Here is a 17,524-nt window from a genome sequence, read left to right on the forward strand (position 1 = left end):
ATCCTATGGCTTCTTTGTGAGAGCACAATACCGCTACCAAAGCTTCCTCTTCTCCTTCGGATAATTTACTTGAGATGGTCACTGGAAAAGTTTCATTTTCGCCCAAAAAGACATATTTCAAATGCTCTGGTAATTGCTTTAATTCTATCTCAGGTGCCTGTAAAACAGAAGGTAAAATTTTAATTTTAGAGGAAGATAAAGATAAATCAGAATTGATTGAAATAATATTTTCAAACACCCTTTCTTCCTCTTCGTGGCAAAGTTCAGGATCCTTAAAAAGATCATAAGAAAAATTAGATTCAATATATTCATTAATTAAAGGATCTATAACATCAATATAATTAATTCTTTCAACATGATCAGGGTATTTCATTGATTTGTAAACATCAAATTCAACGATCTCACCATCAAATTCTATTGTTAGTATACCACTTCTAACATCGATCTTTGTATGTGCTGTGTTTAGGAAGGGTCGGCCTAAGAGTACCTCGGAATAAAAATCCGACCTATCATGTTCCATATCAATGACATAGAAATCTGCAGGAAAGAATAATACATCGACCTTTACCAAGACGTTTTCCATTACTCCCACTAGATAGATCACAGATCGATCAGCTAACTGTATGATTATTCCTGTTTCTTTCAAAGGCTCGTTAGTAATCATTTTATATATAGAAAATGGCATAACATTAATTGAAGCTCCTATGTCACACATTGCATGTTTAATTTTAAAATCACCTATTTTGCAAGGTATAGCGAACATACCTTGATCCTTCATCTTTGGTGGGAGCTTTCGTTGAAAAATTGCAGAGACATGTTCTCCCAAATTTACCTTTTCGTGCCCTCTTAATTTCCTCTTTGTAGTGCAAAGTTATTTTAAGAATCGAGCATACCCTGGTACTTGTCGAATTACTTCAAGAAGAGGTATGTTGATTTGAACTTTTTGGAACACCTCTATGATCTTATTTTCTTCAACTCTTTTATCACGCTTCATCAACCTTGATGGGAATGGTAGTGGCTTGATTTCATGAGAAGAAAGAGAAGGATGTGAGTCAGATGTACCTTGTATTTCTAAAGGTGGCGTGTCCTCTTGTTCTTCCTGATGTGCGACTTTTTCTGCTAGAACTTCGGGTGATATAACTTTTCCACTTCGGAGTGTGATGACACTAATATTTTTTCTCGGATTTAACTCTGTTTGAGAAGGTAGTCTTCCTTTTAATTCCAATTTTCCCATAGTTTGAGCTAGTCGGCTGACTTGGTTATCTAACTCTTGAAGATGTGTTTCGGTTTGGCTTTGGGATTTTTCCTAGGATGCAATGAACTTTTCTTGTGAATTTGCTAACTTCCCTATGAGTTCCTCCAATGATGGCTTTTGCGTTTGTTGTTGAGGAGGATAAGTTGATATTTGATTTGTCGCATAGTTGAAGTTTGGGTGGTCTCGCCATCCTCCTTCTTGTATCAGCGGGAAATAATCTGTCGGTTGGTCTAGCTTTGTGTATATCCCACATGCTCTTGTTGCTCCAGATTTTCCTGCAACAAGTGAATTAACTACTTCATTTAATTTATCTAACTTATTTTCAAGGGAAAATATACTTATCTCGTGGACCCATCGGATGGGTTCACTTGAAAACTGTTGAGAGTTTATTGCCATGGTTTAAATCAATTCCCTTGTTGTTTTTGGGGTAATGGTGATTAATGCTCCTGTAACATCCTCAATATCGGGTTAGTGACCAAATTGAAATATTTCAGAATTTGGTGATTAAATTAGAATAATTGAATAGTTCAATGATTTATCTGGAAATATTTCCTAAAAGTTTTTAGTAATTATTAAAGGAATTAAAGGGTAAAATGGTCATTTGACAAGGGAAATTTTTATATTCCTTTTATAAGATAAGGGAACCACGTGGGAAAGGAGAGAATTCTCCAGAGTTTTCTTTCTTCTTCTTCCTCCTCCCGTATCTCCAAGCTCAAAGGTGAGTTTCTTTGCTTGTTGATTAATTATTGATTTTAAGGTTGAGTTATGATCATTATATGATAATTAAGCTTAAGGAAAGCTTAATTTGTTCTGAAACAACAAGATGAAAGATATAGAAGAGATTAAAGAAAATGAGTTTTTAGATGAATTTCTGGAAAAGAGTTAATAAGTGAAATTTGAGAAGGAATTTGACTTGTCATCACTAAGAATAAGAGATTTATGAAGTTAGAAAGGATTAATAACATAGTTGAAAGTTTAGTAAGATTTTTAATTTTAAGAATCATGATGAGATATGGAAGATAGAGATGGTTTATATTAATACAAGTTGGTTTAAGTAATGGTATTTGAGTTTAATGACATGATAGAGGCTTAAAATAGAAGAATTGAAGGAAGAGTTAAGGATTTTCGGGTGTAAAATACAATTCTGGGTAAAGTGTATCGATGCACATTCAATGTGTATCGATGCACTTTCAAATAAATGAACATCGAATGCAATTAGTGCATCGATGCATAAGGAGTGCATCTATGCATCATCTTAAGAATAAAACATCGAAGGTGAATTGTGTACCGATGCACAGGTAGTGCATCGATGCACACGTTAAGGAATGCATCGATACACTGTAGAGTGCATCGATGCATACATTTATTAAAAGATGAAAATAACTTTCTTTTAGCCTAAGAAATGATAGATTAGAATACATCAATTGGATACTGATATGTATCAATGTATGATTATATAGATATCGAGCACGAACAAGTTCCGGAACGATTATCAAGTTAAGATTCGATCGAAAGAGAGGAAAATCATAAAAGGGGATTGGAACTTAGTGAGGCCAAGGTGAGTGCATACAAGTTAGTTTATGATGTTTAATGGAAATAAGACTTGCAACGAGTCTATTTCTTATATTAGAATGCATAAATTTATGATCATATGCACATGTGTGATTTGGGTATATGTGATATATATTATAGTATGTATTAAATGATTTGTGTGAATACATGTAGTGTGATAAGTTATAGGAATTAATATGAATGATCTATATGATTACATGGGAATGTGAAATAGGTTATATGATAGGTGACCATACATGTTACATAGTAAATGTGATCATATGACTACATGAGAAGGGTGATGAGTTAAATAAGATTAGACTATAGAGTAATATGAGAATAATATATTAGTGAAGGGAATTGAGTATAAATGATGATGCCAAACTATAAGATAAGTGTTATAGAGAAAAAGTATACTTAAAGAGAATTATGGTATAGGAGTTATGTAAAATTTAACTAAATAAATAAATTAACTTATTATACAAATAATATTAGATATGTGATATAAATTATATGTTATGGTATAAATAATTATGAGAATAAATGGAAAAATCAGACAAGATAAGTATTTACTTATAGGATAATATGAGATTATAAGAATATATAGTATAACTTTATGAGGAAGAATCAGGTGTTATATGATTTAGGTATGGAAATGATCTATGTGTAAGTAAATTACGTAATTATGTGACTATGTGTGAAATGGAGTACACTAGGTAATTATAAGGTATGTGAATATAGGTATATAAGATAAGTCACATGACTATGAATTAGGTGAAATTAAATGGTGAGAATGATATGACAGAAAGTTATAAGAGAATATGTTATGAGAAGATATAAGAACAAGTATAAGCTATGTGATATGTGAGTATTATGAAGATGTTCTACGTGCAAGTGATCTACGTGTATGTGTGATTTATATGGAAATGAACTACTTGACTACGTGTGATCTTATAAAAATGTAATAATAAGACATGTGACAAGAGATGTGTGATTACATGAAGGTATGATATAAGTTATGTGAAATGGATCTATATGCCTATTTGATACGAATGTGTGAATATGTGACAAACATAAATATTAATGCTCATGTTTTGTGTCTTGAGAGCTAGAGGTATAGTTGGCATGACAAGAGTCGAGGGTCTACGCGGTCTTTCGGGACATATATGTATTCCTTGGAACATGTGTGATGTCTTTTGAGACACATACTTGATCCTTTGTATAGATGATTCTTAAGGAAATTTCTACGTGGTCTTTAGGGACATTTTATATGGCACTTCGGTGCAATTCTATGTGGCACTTTGGTGCAATTCTATGTGGCACTTTGGTGCAGTTATACGTGGCACTTCGGTGCATTTATACAAGCTGTAATGACAGCATTAGTGCACAACCTCTAAAGACTCACATATCAATAGTTCTCACATATGTACATGGGCTAATCAAGAAATGATAACAAATATATATTTGTGATATGATAAATTTTATATCAAGGACATGATGAGGTATAGGTATAGTATATGATTAAGAAGGTTAGGTATTTGTGCTATGTGATTAAATGATAAGTGACTAATGATGATTTATATGCATGCATGTACTTCTTATTAGATAATCTGATATGATTTATATGATGATGTTTGTATTGCTTGATTAATTGAATAATATTTTGAGTAAGAAAAAAAATAGATATAAGAGGATATAATTATAAGATATAAATGATAAGAATATTGATAGTGAACTAAGGTTAGAGATTTAAAATAATGTGTGATATGTATATGTTATATATAATGTTATATTGTTTTGATGTGGTATTATAAGATGATATGTTCATGCATGTGTAAATAGTTAGAGTTCTTTTATAATTTAATGCCTCACTAAGTCATAGACTTAGAGTGTGATTGTTTCACACGTAGGTACAAAAGCGAGAAGAGAAGCGAAGAAGAGCAAGACAGGTCAACATCTCCCTTACAAAATTTCAGATTAGAACATAGATGATTTAAATGTGTTTGGTTATTTTGAATTTAGTTGGCATGTACTAATTGATTGAGTTAAATATGCTCTGATCGATTTTGGTTATTGTGGTCAATTTATGTAAATAAACCGCTTTTACTTTAATAAAAGTTTTAAATTTTCTTTGAATTTTGTCAAGAGTCAAAGTTTGAAAAGTCAATGTGACACCTCAGACTCGTATTCGGGTCGGGTACGGGTCTGAGGATGTTACAGCTCCTCCACTGGCGACATCCACCATTTTCCATCTCCATTGGTAAAACGTATTCATAAAAGGATTGAAGTAACGTTTGCTCACTTAATCCGTGTTGCGGACAATGTACACAAAGCTTTTTAAATCGCTCCAAATAGTCATAAAGACTTTCTTCGTTCTTTTTCTGAATGGAAAGAATGCTCCTTCGCAACTCGCTTGCTTTAGCCGTTGGAAAGAACCTGTCAAGAAAAATTTGATTCAAGTCAACCCATGAATTAACTAAATTTGGAGGTAAATAAAATAATCAATATTTAGCCAAGTCAGCTAAAGAGAAAAGGAAAACTCTTAATTTAATTTGATCATCGATAACTCCATGTGGTTTCATGCTAGTGCAAACCATGTTGAATTCCAACAAGTGTTTGTGCGGATCTTCAGTGGGAAAGCCGTGGAAGGTGGAAAGAAGATGAATGAGTCTCGTCTTTAATTGAAACGGAGTCCCGCCACTAGGAAAATTAATGCATAATGGCGTCTGAGTGACAGGTGTTGTGACTAGTTCTCGAATCGTTTGTTTTTCTGCCATCAGAATGTTGTATGTGTCTGTTTCGATATCCGGATCTAGATCTACTAATTCACATGGGTTTCTTCTAGTCATAAATAAAAAACTAGAAAAATAAATCAGTACTTGCCGTTAGTCCCCGACAACGGCGCCAATTTGATAACCGTCGTATTGCTATCAAAATAATTTCGGCTTCTTAAATAGAAAGGAAAATGTAGTATAGAGAAGAAGGGTCGATCCACGGGGACTATGGTTTTTGTGATTTAGTAAAACTCTTTTGATTTAGAGGAAGATAGAGTTACAGATGAAGTTGAAAATGTATAAGAATTAAATAAACTAAGAATAATTAAATAAACAAATTAAAGAGATTGAGATAAAGAGAAACTTATTGTGAAAGCAGCCTCAGACTTCAGCTTTGTCTCAAATTTCTCGGATCATCGAAACATATTTTTACTTCAAGATTCACGTCAGCTTACAAGGACAATTCTTCGCTGCCAACTCGGATTGTGTCGTTTAAATAACAAATGATTTCGATCTCAGTTTCCTCTTAGCAAACAATTTTGTTAAGTTTGTTCTCGGGAAGTTGAATATGCTTCGATAAGCAAATCCTTCTTCAAACGTTACCAGAACAATATACGGACCAATGTTGAAATCGTTTTGATTTGAAAAGTAAACTCAGAAAACAGAGAGAAAATTCGAAGCGATTTTAAGTACCTTACAATTCTCACGTTTGGAATTGAGCCTTCGCTTGAAAGAAAATTAGCTAAGCATGACCAAAATCATACTTAGCATAATAGAAAAGTATTCGAAAAATAGAGAGAAAACTAGAGAGAAAAAAGAAGATTTTATTCTCATATGAGAGATATATGTTTCTAGGCTCTCATCCTTAGAGGGTATTTATAGCCTTCAATTCCTAAAAACAAGCTAATACATCTTAAATCCTAATTAAAACACTTGAAATTATTTAAACTAAAATATCTAAAAAATAATATAATATTCTAAATCCTAATTAAAATACTAAAACCTATTTAAACTAAAATACCTAAAACAAATATAAAATATAAAAATAATATCCTAAAACTTAATTAAAATACTAAAACATATTTAAACTAAAATACAAAGATAAAATATAATGTTTAAAATATTATCCTAAACTTGAGTTTAATTCAAATCTGAATTCCAACCAGTTTTGATTCCAAAAATTAAAAAAACTACATAATTTTGTCATTTTTATGCAATTTCCAGAATCGTACTTCATGCACAGAAAATAAATTAAAATAAACAAATAAACCATAAAAATCAATGATTAAAAAATAATTTAAAAATAAAATATTAACTAGATTAAGCACTTATCAATGTAAAACATATTCTTTTATTCTTAATTGCCATTTGTAGTCTTTTATGTCCGGCCTTTTGTAGATGTAAAAAAAATAGTTAATAATTAAGAATGGTGTTTATTTCCATATTCAAATTGCATTATTTTCCTATATATTCAGAACCAATTGTCAGGTTTTACTTGTACACGACGACGACGAGAGACGATAGACTTCAATTATACATTAAGGATGATTGTACATCAAAAGCCTACACTCACCAAGGCCTTGTCCTCTGTTTGACTGTTTCTACGACTCACTTGGCCGAGTTGACACGTCCCGCCTCACTCTAACTAACCTTAACCAGAAACCCTCTCCTTCCGCCGGAAAACCCCTCTCCGCCATTCCATGCGAGAACCCTGGTCTGCGATCTCCGGCTCCGGCTCCGAAACGCTAGCAATCAATTCCCTGCGTCTCTAATTTTGATCCTTGCTATTTGTGTGAGTGCATCATATTTCGTGGAGAAACTATCGCCTTCCTCTTATGTTTGTTTCTCGAATTTCAGCATTCAAAAGCAAAGCAAATAGCCTTGGTGAGTCTTTGAAGACAAAATTCTTGATGTTGGAGAGCTGACATAGGATGGGTTTTTATTATTGTTATTTGGATATATAATTGTGCATCTTAGAGTTGCTGCCAGTACGTGGGGAATTGAAGAACTCCCTTAAGCTCTCTCATTCCAGAAAATAGAGGATAAAGATGAGCCAACGCCAACCGGATTAAAGAGAAACTACAGACGTAATATCGTGTGTAATATTATGAAGGGTAAAATACATAAATGGTACCCAATTATAGTATATTATCTTGTCCAATCTTTCAACTATATAAAAGTAATAAAATGATTATTTGATTGTATACTATTGTTTTGTTGAATCTCCTTATTATTAAAAATTGAAAAAAAATATCTGACTATTTATATATTTTAAATTTATTATTTTTTGTTAAAAAATGATCGTCTGAGCTGAAAGTTAACATGTTAACTGAGATATGATAAAATATAATCTCAAAATTGCTTGACCTGTATAATTATTTAAAATTCTAAAATTAAATTTTATCATATTTTAATTAACATGTTAGCATCCAGCTCATATAATCGTCAAACAATATGTTATGACTAAGGACCATATGTATATTTTACCCTGTTATAAATAAATACATAGCATAAAAAGGTGGCCGCCGCAATGTGCACGCTGAAAGATGCTAAACAAAAGACAAGTCTTCCACGCCAAGTTAACGATGGGAACTCAACTACGTTGTATGGGGTTCAGCCACGACTTATATTCCCTACTGTTAATCCATTCAGAATACGCCACGTCGCCCTCTTATCCATTTTGGGAATATAAAAACAAACAAATGTTTACTGATGCAGCTTACTGATGTTTTTTTCCTTGGTTCCCAAGGAACCCTCAGCTAATCCTTACCAAATATAGATTACATCGTCTACATCTCCATTTATCATTATTTTCCCAAAGACAAAGTTATATATATACATACATATTTCTGATTTCCTCTGTTTGTTCAATTGTTATTGAGGTTCCCAATGAAAGTAAAGCGCAGTTCTTCTGATATGGAGGATAGTTGTAGAGGTAGGAATAAGAAGGCAAGAGCAAGAAGGAATGGAGGCGAATCAGTAGAGGACGCCATTGAGAAGTGGAGAAGGTACAACAACAACAGCAGCCAAGTTCGGTTCAGTGAAGAAAATAAAGGCCTCCAAAGGGTTTCTAAGGCTCCTGCCAAAGGTTCTAAAAAAGGGTGTATGAGAGGGAAAGGAGGGCCTGAGAATTCCGGGTGCAAGTACAGAGGTGTACGGCAAAGGATATGGGGGAGGTGGGTGGCGGAGATCCGACAACCCATCAACGGTGGTCATCATCTAGTGAGTAAAGGGAACAACAGGCTTTGGCTTGGAACCTTCTCTAATGCCATTGATGCAGCTCTTGCTTATGATGAGGCAGCAAAGGCTATGTACGGTCCTTACGCTCGCCTCAATTTCCCCCAGCACCATTCCAAGGAATCAGTCGATAATTTCGGCAACAGAGCGTCTGCTTCATCCACCATTGAGATATGTTCAATCGAGTCTGGTTCGACATCCCATTTCGATGATGAAAGAGCCAAAAAGGAATCAAGTACTACTTATGAGTCCCCTGCAGTACAACCTGTTGAAGAATCAAAGATAATCCTACAGGGTAATTCGTCAGAGAAACACAATTGTAATTACCTATATAATGAAGACCGAGATTCCGGCATTTCGATTTCGGAGTTAGAGCCTTGGAAGGATGTTAAAGCTGAGATGCCGGTAAGCATCGAATGCGATATCAGTTATAATCGTTTCTTTGGTGAAGATGGTAACTTGAAAACTGAGCATACAGGTTTAGATATTTATTGTAAGACTTCGAGTGAAATGAAAGCAGAAGTGGAGGTTGAATCTGATTTTTATAACTACAACAGTTTGGATAGTCTTTATGATGAGCCCCAAGATTTGAGCTGCCAGCAACAACTTCATACTCCATCATCTGTTGGTGATCTCTTTAACGACTTCAAGAACAAATTGGAGTGTATGGATAGTTTGTCAGCCGATGCGAAGCCTTTTGACTTAATTAAGAAAGAAAAAGATTACAATTCTGATCGACTTGATTCTCCTTCTACGAGCTACATTCAAAGAGGTGGAAGTGGCTTAGCCTTCAACCATGATGATGAGATAGGCTTTGATTTAGATTACACTATGGACTTTTTGGCACCTGAGGCTGATTTGGACTTCCTAGAAGCCATGAAATTCACTGGTTTATAGTTTTGATTAATCCATTATTTTTAAGAATATCGGTTTCTCGGAACCTTGTGTATACGTCTATTTTCGATACGAGCAGTTGACAATCTAATCCAACTTTTTCCAGTATTTTCATTACTCATTCTTGAATTCAGTTTTGGATCTGACTGTTGTAAATAGAATTATAAGTTTATAATTTTGTTGTACCTCCTTTGCACTTCAAAATCTCTGGAGGACCCAGAAATTTCTTTAAATCTCCACTCTTCTGCACCTCATAATATCTGTGAAGAAGATTATCTATGGACATAAAACCTTTAGAGACTTATACCTTGAGAAATTACAATTCTTCGACATAATTTTTAACAAGCTTAACATGAAAGAATTAAATTTCAACCGACTATATTCACTTAATTTATTAATTTATAAGTAATTATTATAATCTTACTCTGATACTAAGAGTCATTATAGAAGTCTCAACCAAGACTGAGTAAAGAGCTAGAACCTCCTTCAGTTCTCCTTCTTTTACCCCCTCATGGGGATAGAAAGCCCAAACACTAATTAATGGTCGTTCGATCATCGATTTCGACTCTACATTCAAACCGAAACGAGTCATATTTACTAATGTGGATAAGCAATTAGCCAAAATAAATATAGCAAGGTACCACTGCCAATCCCAAGGTATAGGTCCAGCCTTTGCAAGAAATCAGGGACAAACTTAGGCCCTATACCCTTTGATACTTGGCTCAATTCCAGATACAAACAATAAACACGGACCATCCTAACAGAGAGGCATAACCATGCATGATTGCTTCCAACTATTGATGCACATGTCGGAAACAAGAAGAAGAAGAATAACAACAATAATAGTATCTTCTGGACCTGGAAACAATTTACTTGACCTGTAAGCCCTACGCTGCTGCTGATGTCTTCAGTTCGGCTTGAATGATCTAATCACCTGGAAATCAAATGAGATCGATAACAGGAATCAGTTCCATGGATTCGCATACATGTTTAAACATGGAAAGCAACAAAAACTTGGTAATTTTTTTCCTCCTAAAGATTGGTCAAGCCTGTAGAACAGAGGACAATGCAGCACCACGTACTTGCATGAAACGCGAGAGCAAGAAGAACCCATGGAGCTCAGGATGGATAGCACCAACGTGATCGGATTTAAATATAAGAAAAACTTGAAGATCACGTGTGGCGCTATCCCTCCTGAGCTTAACAGATTCTTCTATACTTAAATTTCTGAAACGAAACGAGCACCACTAAGCAGGGCTGCTAAATAAACCAACTGGAAAGGAAAAGGAAAACCCTCTGAGAATGTTGGCATGATTTAAAAGAAGAGAAGCTAATGTATTTATAGCAGCTGAGGAGAGCACAGCTTCACCGACTTAAATCTTCACGGATTTGATAATGTATTCATGTAAATATGTAATTTGTTTTTGTTGCTATCTATTCTTCTTATGCTCCCTAGTGGAAATCGTAAACCATGATTCTTGCCTCTCACAAATAAATGGACCCCATTTTTGCCATAATTTCTATATTTTTTCTTGATATTTTTATGTTTGGTTTTCGGTCCATAGTTATATATACTATTTATAATATTAGAGAAAAATAATTGTTACTGTAATGCAATATTATGGTGCGGGCATATGTCTACTCCACTTTCCATTTTTATCACTAAAAAGACTATTACCTAATAGTTTGGTGTTTGCTGGACACAATATCATTTTTTTGATAAATTGTTACTGTACGAAATGAAGCAGATCCAGCATGCTTTTGCCGAATCTTTTTGGCTGTTAGTTTTGGGCCCGTTGATGGGACAATTTGGATGTGTTGATTATCCCTTCTTATTTGAATAGAGAACAGCAAACAGTGGTGAAGCTATCGTTGGCCGATGTCAAGGTTTTTTGTCTCCATAAGGTAGAATAAGGAGAGTTGAAGAGGGGTTCCATCATTTCTCTCAGTCTTAGTCGAGAGATTCATTATGACTACTCTACTCGTAGGTTAATAAATTAAGTGAATATGATTAGTTGATAGTAAATTTAACGATTCACGTGAACCTATCAAATATCATATCAATAAATCACGACTTTTGAAGAGTGTCAACTCTTGAGATCTTCCTCAGGAAGATGGTTAGAATGGGTACAACAGGTTTTTTTTTTAGGGCTGATCATTATTACTAGTCTCCTCTATAGTCCTCAAATTCTACACAAACAAGGAAGAAGTTGATTGTTATAAGCAATCATTTTTCTCGACTATCCCCCCCCCCCCGCGGGGGTTGCTATATGCAAGGACACAAAGAATTTCAATTGTTCACTCACTTTTACAGAAAATGGAATATCAATTCATTCCGCACATCAGGTAAGCACCAATGTATGCAATCCGAGTAGCCTGCAGGGTTGGCCAATCGCTGGGGGCTCAGTGTCTCCAAAAATTTTCTATAAATAGAAAGGTGTTCGTCTTTTCGATATTCCGAGAGATGAGTAATATTGATAACAGATACCTTTGAACCCAAACCGGAAAACACTTTATCCACCATGTCATGGTCGGCAAGTCGGAACCACTTCCCTAGTAGCCCTCTGTAGTGATAGCCCGCATTTGGTTATAGCAATTTCCTTCGCTTCCGGGTTCTCACTCCTCTTGGTTAATGGCAATATGTTAGCAAATATTAGTAATTCTTACCTCTCAACTTCTCCCACATTTCATACACATTCCGCCTACACACCGGAAAAAATAGAGGAAAACTGACGGGAAGTTCCATTATCTAAGGCCAAAACATTAACACACGGTTTCACTACTCGTAAGAATCACATTCCATGCTTCACATGGTTAGTTGCGATGCTAATACATCGGATTCATATCACATCAATTAGTGTTCTTGAATTACTACAGCTCCATGTATTCGAATCTATATACTATGCGAATAAAAGCTTGAAGCCTATATAGTAAGCAAATCTGAGAAAAAGATCGACAGAAAGTTCCATTATCTAAGTCAAAACATAAACCCACAGTTTCACTACTCGGAAGAATCACATTCCATTGATCACACAGTAATAGTTGCAATGCCAGTGCATCTAATTCATACCATAGTACTCTTGAATTAGCTACATCTCGTATTCAAATCTATCTACTATGCTACATATAAGCAAATCCGAGACATGGTTCTTAACTTGTGAGAAAACGGTTAAATGAAATGGTAAATTTACCCCTTCAAACTGCAGTTTGGAGGCTGCCATCTCAAATACTGATATTGCAGATCAGACTGTCCATGCTTATGGCAAGCCAACTGGTCCGACTCTTGGTAAAGCAGGTGTGATTGGTTATCAAATACCCACTTGCCGGAGAACATATCACAGCTCTCTTGCCTTGTACTCCGCCACCAACCCGATTCTGCATCCAGATCCGCCCACCGGATTTTCTTCTCACTGTAGCTCTTCGTGGAGTTGCAGATATTGAATCTATCCAAAACCTATAAAACCCCACACAATAAGAGATATCCAAATCCTCAGTTATTCAAACATAGCAAAAATCTTTCTGAAAAGGGAAAAGAACTTTTGGGCTGAAATTCAAAGAAAAACAGTGCAGATTGAAGATGGATAACCACACCTGAAGCTGCATTGGGACGATTTTTTTGAAAGTAGAATTCTTTGTAAGCTCCATTGTGACGATTTTGCTGAAAGTTGAATTCATTGTAGAGAATCAAACAAGTTATGGAAACGATGAGAAGAACCATGATCAAAGGGAAACGGGGTTTCTTTATGCTCCATCTAGGCGTCAGGGAAATGGTGAATAATGTGGTGTTCAGAGAAGCCAAAGGGTTTTGCAGAAAGCAGGAACCTTGAACTTTCTGAAATGGATGCTAATTGTAAAAGGCATCTAGCATTGCTAACAATGAAAAGATTTTTAATGATAGAACGTTGGTTGACTAATGAATGCCTTGTACTTGAATTAATGAAAGTAGGAGCAAAGGTCATTAAATATTTAATGAGCAGATTGAGCCAGCTGCTTATAGCCGTGTTTATGAGTTTGATTGGTGATTGAAGAGTGGGAAGGGGAGTATTCTATTTGTGCTTCTCTCACATGTCCATTTTCACCAACAAAGCCAACCCCTGATTCTGAAAAAATCGAATTAGATCAAAGCAAATTCGGGGAAAATTGTACACTTTTTAAGTGACAGAGAAACCAAACCAACAAAAGACGTAGAAAATGGTTATGCCAGATCTTAAATATGACCATGAACTAGCAGGAGATGATTAGAATATAAGAGGGATCTATATTGCTCATCAGAATAGCATAAAACATAAGGAAAATAAGGTGTTCAAGTGAACACACATTTCATTGTTGCACTTAAAATATAGCAAGACTAACATGTAAGATTCAATTATTCTTTCGAAAACTTCAGCACCTACGCTTAATGGTAAACAGACCTCTTAAGCAACAGCTTCTATCGAGTGCCAAATAGTAAAGACAATCTTTCTTCTTTTTTTATAATAAGGAAGGCCTCATTAAAAACTCCCTTCATATCCGTCAAGCAACAAAGACTTAACGAACATTGGAAGGAGGAAAAAAGTGACTTAGAAATTTTATTGCATAAGACCCAGGTACAATAAGAACACACTATCGCCAAGAACCCTTGACAGCACTCAACACTGTGCAAAGATGCACTACAATTAAGCATATGTAATTACCCTACATAAAACTACCTCCTAAATGACTCAGCCAGGAACAAACTTATACAATGACCTAAGCTATCAACTATTCCCTAAAAACAAAACAACAACAAGAATAAATCCCCTCCACTTAACCAATCCCTAGTTTGGTGAATTTATCCTCTTCCCAATTAGCTGCTCTCACCACATGACGTACAATGACACATTTATCAACCACAATCTTTGCAATATCTATGACTAAGGATAGGAACATCGGGGTGGAACTAGTTGGATTTTTTATCTAATCTACTGTCACCGCACTATCGGATTCCAAAATAAGCCTTCGGTTTGCTGACATCCCCAAATCCACAAACAAATTCAATCATCTCTTAATAGCCATCGATTCTTCCATAATAGGAGGTCCAAATCCAATACTTTCAGAGAACGAACCCAGCAACACTCCTTTCTCATCTCGAATCATCCCAACAATGCCACCCTTCGACCACCACTTGTGCATAGCACCATCTACATTCGCTTTAACAAAACTGGAAGGAGAAGGAGACCAACTAGCTACCTTTGAAGGCTACTTTACAGAGCACATCACACGATCAGCTAACGCAAGATCCCCACAAGGCAATCAAAAGAGACCATCAGTTTTGGAAATTTCGAAGAAAACCAAACTGCCACTCTATACTTCGAGAGAAAAGATAATAGAACACAATACAATTTTCCATTATTAAAAACAATATCGTTTCTCATTTTCCAAATCTACCACAAAACGACTCCTGGAATAAACCCCAAACACTTGATCTAGGTACAAGATCTGCCCAAACTGAAAATAAAGCTAAAGGACACTCCGGAATTGCAAAGGAAGCCTCTAAACGACGCAAAAAGGTAACCCATAACCCCCAAGACACATTGCAAGAAAAGAAAAGGTGGGAAACCGTTTCTTGAACCAACCCACAAAACGGATACAATAGATCTTCTATAACTTGCACCCCACGTTTTATTAACTCTGCTTTAATAGCAATCTTCTTGTGCACTACCTACCAAACAAAAGATTCAACTCAAGGAGGAGCCACACCAGCCCACACGTTTCTTTCCCACGGAAAACAATCGACAACGCTACCAAAAAAATTTTTAAGGCAATATTTCACTGAAAAACACCCATCTCCTCCTGTCGATATGAGATTATCATCAATCAAAGGCGTAAAGACAATCTGGAGTCTGTAATTATTCCTTCGGACAAACCAACTAATCTAAGCTCTGAATTTGATCAACCTCTCTTGTCAATAAACAAGAATGTTAATTATGAAAGAAAAGAATACTGATAAAGAAAATATTTCGACATATCTTCTATGATTTGTCTGTCATAAGCTTTCCCCCTGCAGCAAGGTTCAGTTTTTCATTATAGAGTTTTAGCAGCTCAGAAGCTTTTTCTTCTTCATAACAATACACGAAGCTCTCAAGGAACAACTCTTCTGAAATCAGAAACATCCTCAACCCCAATTTCTTTTCTAGTAAACCCCTCGACATAAGATCTTTAAGGAAAAAACCCCTTGGAACAATTCTCTTCTCCATGCTCATTCCTATCAAATTGGGACGTTTAACAATAAGTAAAGCCTGGAACCCCATGACATTCACAAGGAAATTCATCACCGCTTTAATTTTATCCTCAGAAAATGCCATTAACAAGGGAAAACCCTTAAAAGCTTCTAAAATCTCTTTCTCGGACCAACCACACTTCTTATAAACATCAAACTTTCTCTCCCAGGTGGATTTGCTCATTGAACCCAATACAAATAGAGCTATAACAAAAGTAAACCTCGCAGGATTGAACCCCATTTTCTTTATTTTCTCAACATCATCTTTAAACTCAGCTGGAGCAGAGAAGAATGTCTTAGGGACCCGACGAAGTCCCTTAACTATGTTAACTTCAGGCACGCCATTTCGCCTCAGAATATTGTGATTAGGCAAAACGTAAGAATCAAAATCATATAAAAACATACGGGGATGTAGATTTAGAGCACCAAAGACAGCATTATCCGATTGAAACAGATTGCTAAGGAAGTTAAAAGAAGGGACAATTTTCTTATCTAAGCTGATTCTAAGAATATGTGGATTTTTAACAAAGAGGTTGGTCAGACCAGAGCTTGAAATGCCTTTAGACTTAAAAAAGGTGATTTTGGGAAAAAGGGTTTTCTCAACACTAGACGAAAGTATACCTGGCATCTTCCCGATGATGGTTGCGATTTGGGTTTTCGAGAATCCATTGTTCTTTAAGAAGGCGATGACAGAGTCGGGTTGATTTGGGGTTTCAAAGCTGACACGTTTGGAGACTGATGAAGCAGATTCTGGGGACAACCCACAGGTTTTCACGAGGTAAGAGACTGTAAATAATTGTTGATTTGAAGAGGTTGAGAATGGAAGTGATGGGTTGTTTTGAAGAATGTATAGAAGATTGTGGCATTTGAAAGGTTTGACCTTGATGGGTCTCCTACCATGGAGGATTCTTTTAGAGAGGAAACTCAACATGGGGAAAATGAAAATTATAGTGAGAATAGTGAATGAGAGGATGGAGTCACCTGCTGTGAAGAGAAACTATGCTCTATACCAAAGAGAAACACTTGTATTCCAACAGAAGAAACCAACCTAGCTTCTTGGTGTGCCGCCGATTAGAACCCTAGAAAAAGAAAACACAGAGAAGAAGAATATGGGAAATAAGGAGGAAAAGAAAGTTCAATTCATTTCAGAGTTCAGACATACTTTCCCAATTCTGAAACCCTAGAAAGAAACGACATCGTGTTTAGATCTTTCAACATAAAGAAAGGGTAAACTACTAATTTGGTCATCCACCTATACTTAATTTCTTTTTTCACTTTTAAAAAATAGTTTCTGTTTTCCACTCAACTATTTTTTTTTCAAAACATAACTAACTTTACGTTTTTGTTTTGTTTTGATAACACATCGTTACAAATTAATAGTGATGCAAATGTGTCACCATAAGATAATGATATATTAGTATTAAAAATAATTTTGAAAAATATCATGTTAGTATCACCGTTAATTTTTAACAATCAGTAACCAAACTGTAGGTATGATTTTAAAAAAATAGTTATATGACAAAAACATAAAATAAGTAATAGATGGGTGATCAAATAGGTAGTTTATCTCCACAA

General features: G+C 35.3%; 3 protein-coding genes and 1 long non-coding RNA gene across 4 annotated transcripts; 1 reads left to right on the forward strand and 3 right to left on the reverse strand.

The window, feature by feature from the left end:
• The first annotated feature begins 8,387 nt into the window (after positions 1–8,387).
• LOC120135533 (dehydration-responsive element-binding protein 2E-like) lies at positions 8,388–9,737 on the forward strand. The gene is made up of 2 exons (XM_039151807.1): positions 8,388–9,222; positions 9,334–9,737. The coding sequence occupies exons 1-2, from the start codon at positions 8,470–8,472 to the stop codon at positions 9,712–9,714; spliced, it is 1,134 nt and encodes a 377-aa protein (XP_039007738.1). The 5' UTR covers positions 8,388–8,469; the 3' UTR covers positions 9,715–9,737.
• Positions 9,738–10,281: 544 nt separating this feature from the next.
• On the reverse strand, positions 10,282–11,218 carry LOC120135565. Its single transcript, XR_005517270.1, has 2 exons — positions 10,794–11,218; positions 10,282–10,645 (listed from the first exon to the last, which is right to left on the reverse strand). It is a non-coding gene; the product is annotated as an uncharacterized LOC120135565 (long non-coding RNA).
• Positions 11,219–12,294: 1,076 nt separating this feature from the next.
• Positions 12,295–17,112, reverse strand: LOC120135487 (protein trichome birefringence-like 35). Its single transcript, XM_039151763.1, has 4 exons — positions 16,931–17,112; positions 13,303–13,369; positions 12,903–13,165; positions 12,295–12,413 (listed from the first exon to the last, which is right to left on the reverse strand). The coding sequence occupies exons 2-4, from the start codon at positions 13,354–13,356 to the stop codon at positions 12,365–12,367; spliced, it is 366 nt and encodes a 121-aa protein (XP_039007694.1). The 5' UTR covers positions 13,357–13,369; positions 16,931–17,112; the 3' UTR covers positions 12,295–12,364.
• On the reverse strand, positions 15,702–16,880 carry LOC120135593. Its single transcript, XM_039151854.1, has one exon. It carries the CDS (start codon positions 16,878–16,880, stop codon positions 15,702–15,704), a length of 1,179 nt encoding a protein of 392 aa, XP_039007785.1.
• Positions 17,113–17,524: the final 412 nt, after the last annotated feature.

This window comes from Hibiscus syriacus, unplaced genomic scaffold (assembly GCF_006381635.1).
Source record: "Hibiscus syriacus cultivar Baekdansim isolate YM2019G1 unplaced genomic scaffold, ASM638163v2 tig00110610_pilon, whole genome shotgun sequence".
NCBI classification, from domain to species: domain Eukaryota; kingdom Viridiplantae; phylum Streptophyta; class Magnoliopsida; order Malvales; family Malvaceae; genus Hibiscus; species Hibiscus syriacus.

Excerpts from the sequence above, each read along its gene's own strand:
- LOC120135593 (XM_039151854.1), bottom strand. The coding sequence starts at position 16,880 with ATGTTGAGTTTCCTCTCTAAAAGAATCCTCCATGGTAGGAGACCCATC.
- LOC120135487 (XM_039151763.1), bottom strand. The coding sequence starts at position 13,356 with ATGGAGCTTACAAAGAATTCTACTTTCAAAAAAATCGTCCCAATGCAG. Across the intron at positions 13,166-13,302 it reads TCGTCCCAATGCAGCTTCAG|GTTTTGGATAGATTCAATAT; the intron begins GTGTGGTTATCC and ends GGGGTTTTATAG. Across the intron at positions 12,414-12,902 it reads CCAAACTGCAGTTTGAAGGG|GCGGAATGTGTATGAAATGT; the intron begins GTAAATTTACCA and ends TCCGGTGTGTAG.
- LOC120135533 (XM_039151807.1), top strand. The coding sequence starts at position 8,470 with ATGAAAGTAAAGCGCAGTTCTTCTGATATGGAGGATAGTTGTAGAGGT. Across the intron at positions 9,223-9,333 it reads ATGTTAAAGCTGAGATGCCG|GCAGAAGTGGAGGTTGAATC; the intron begins GTAAGCATCGAA and ends AGTGAAATGAAA.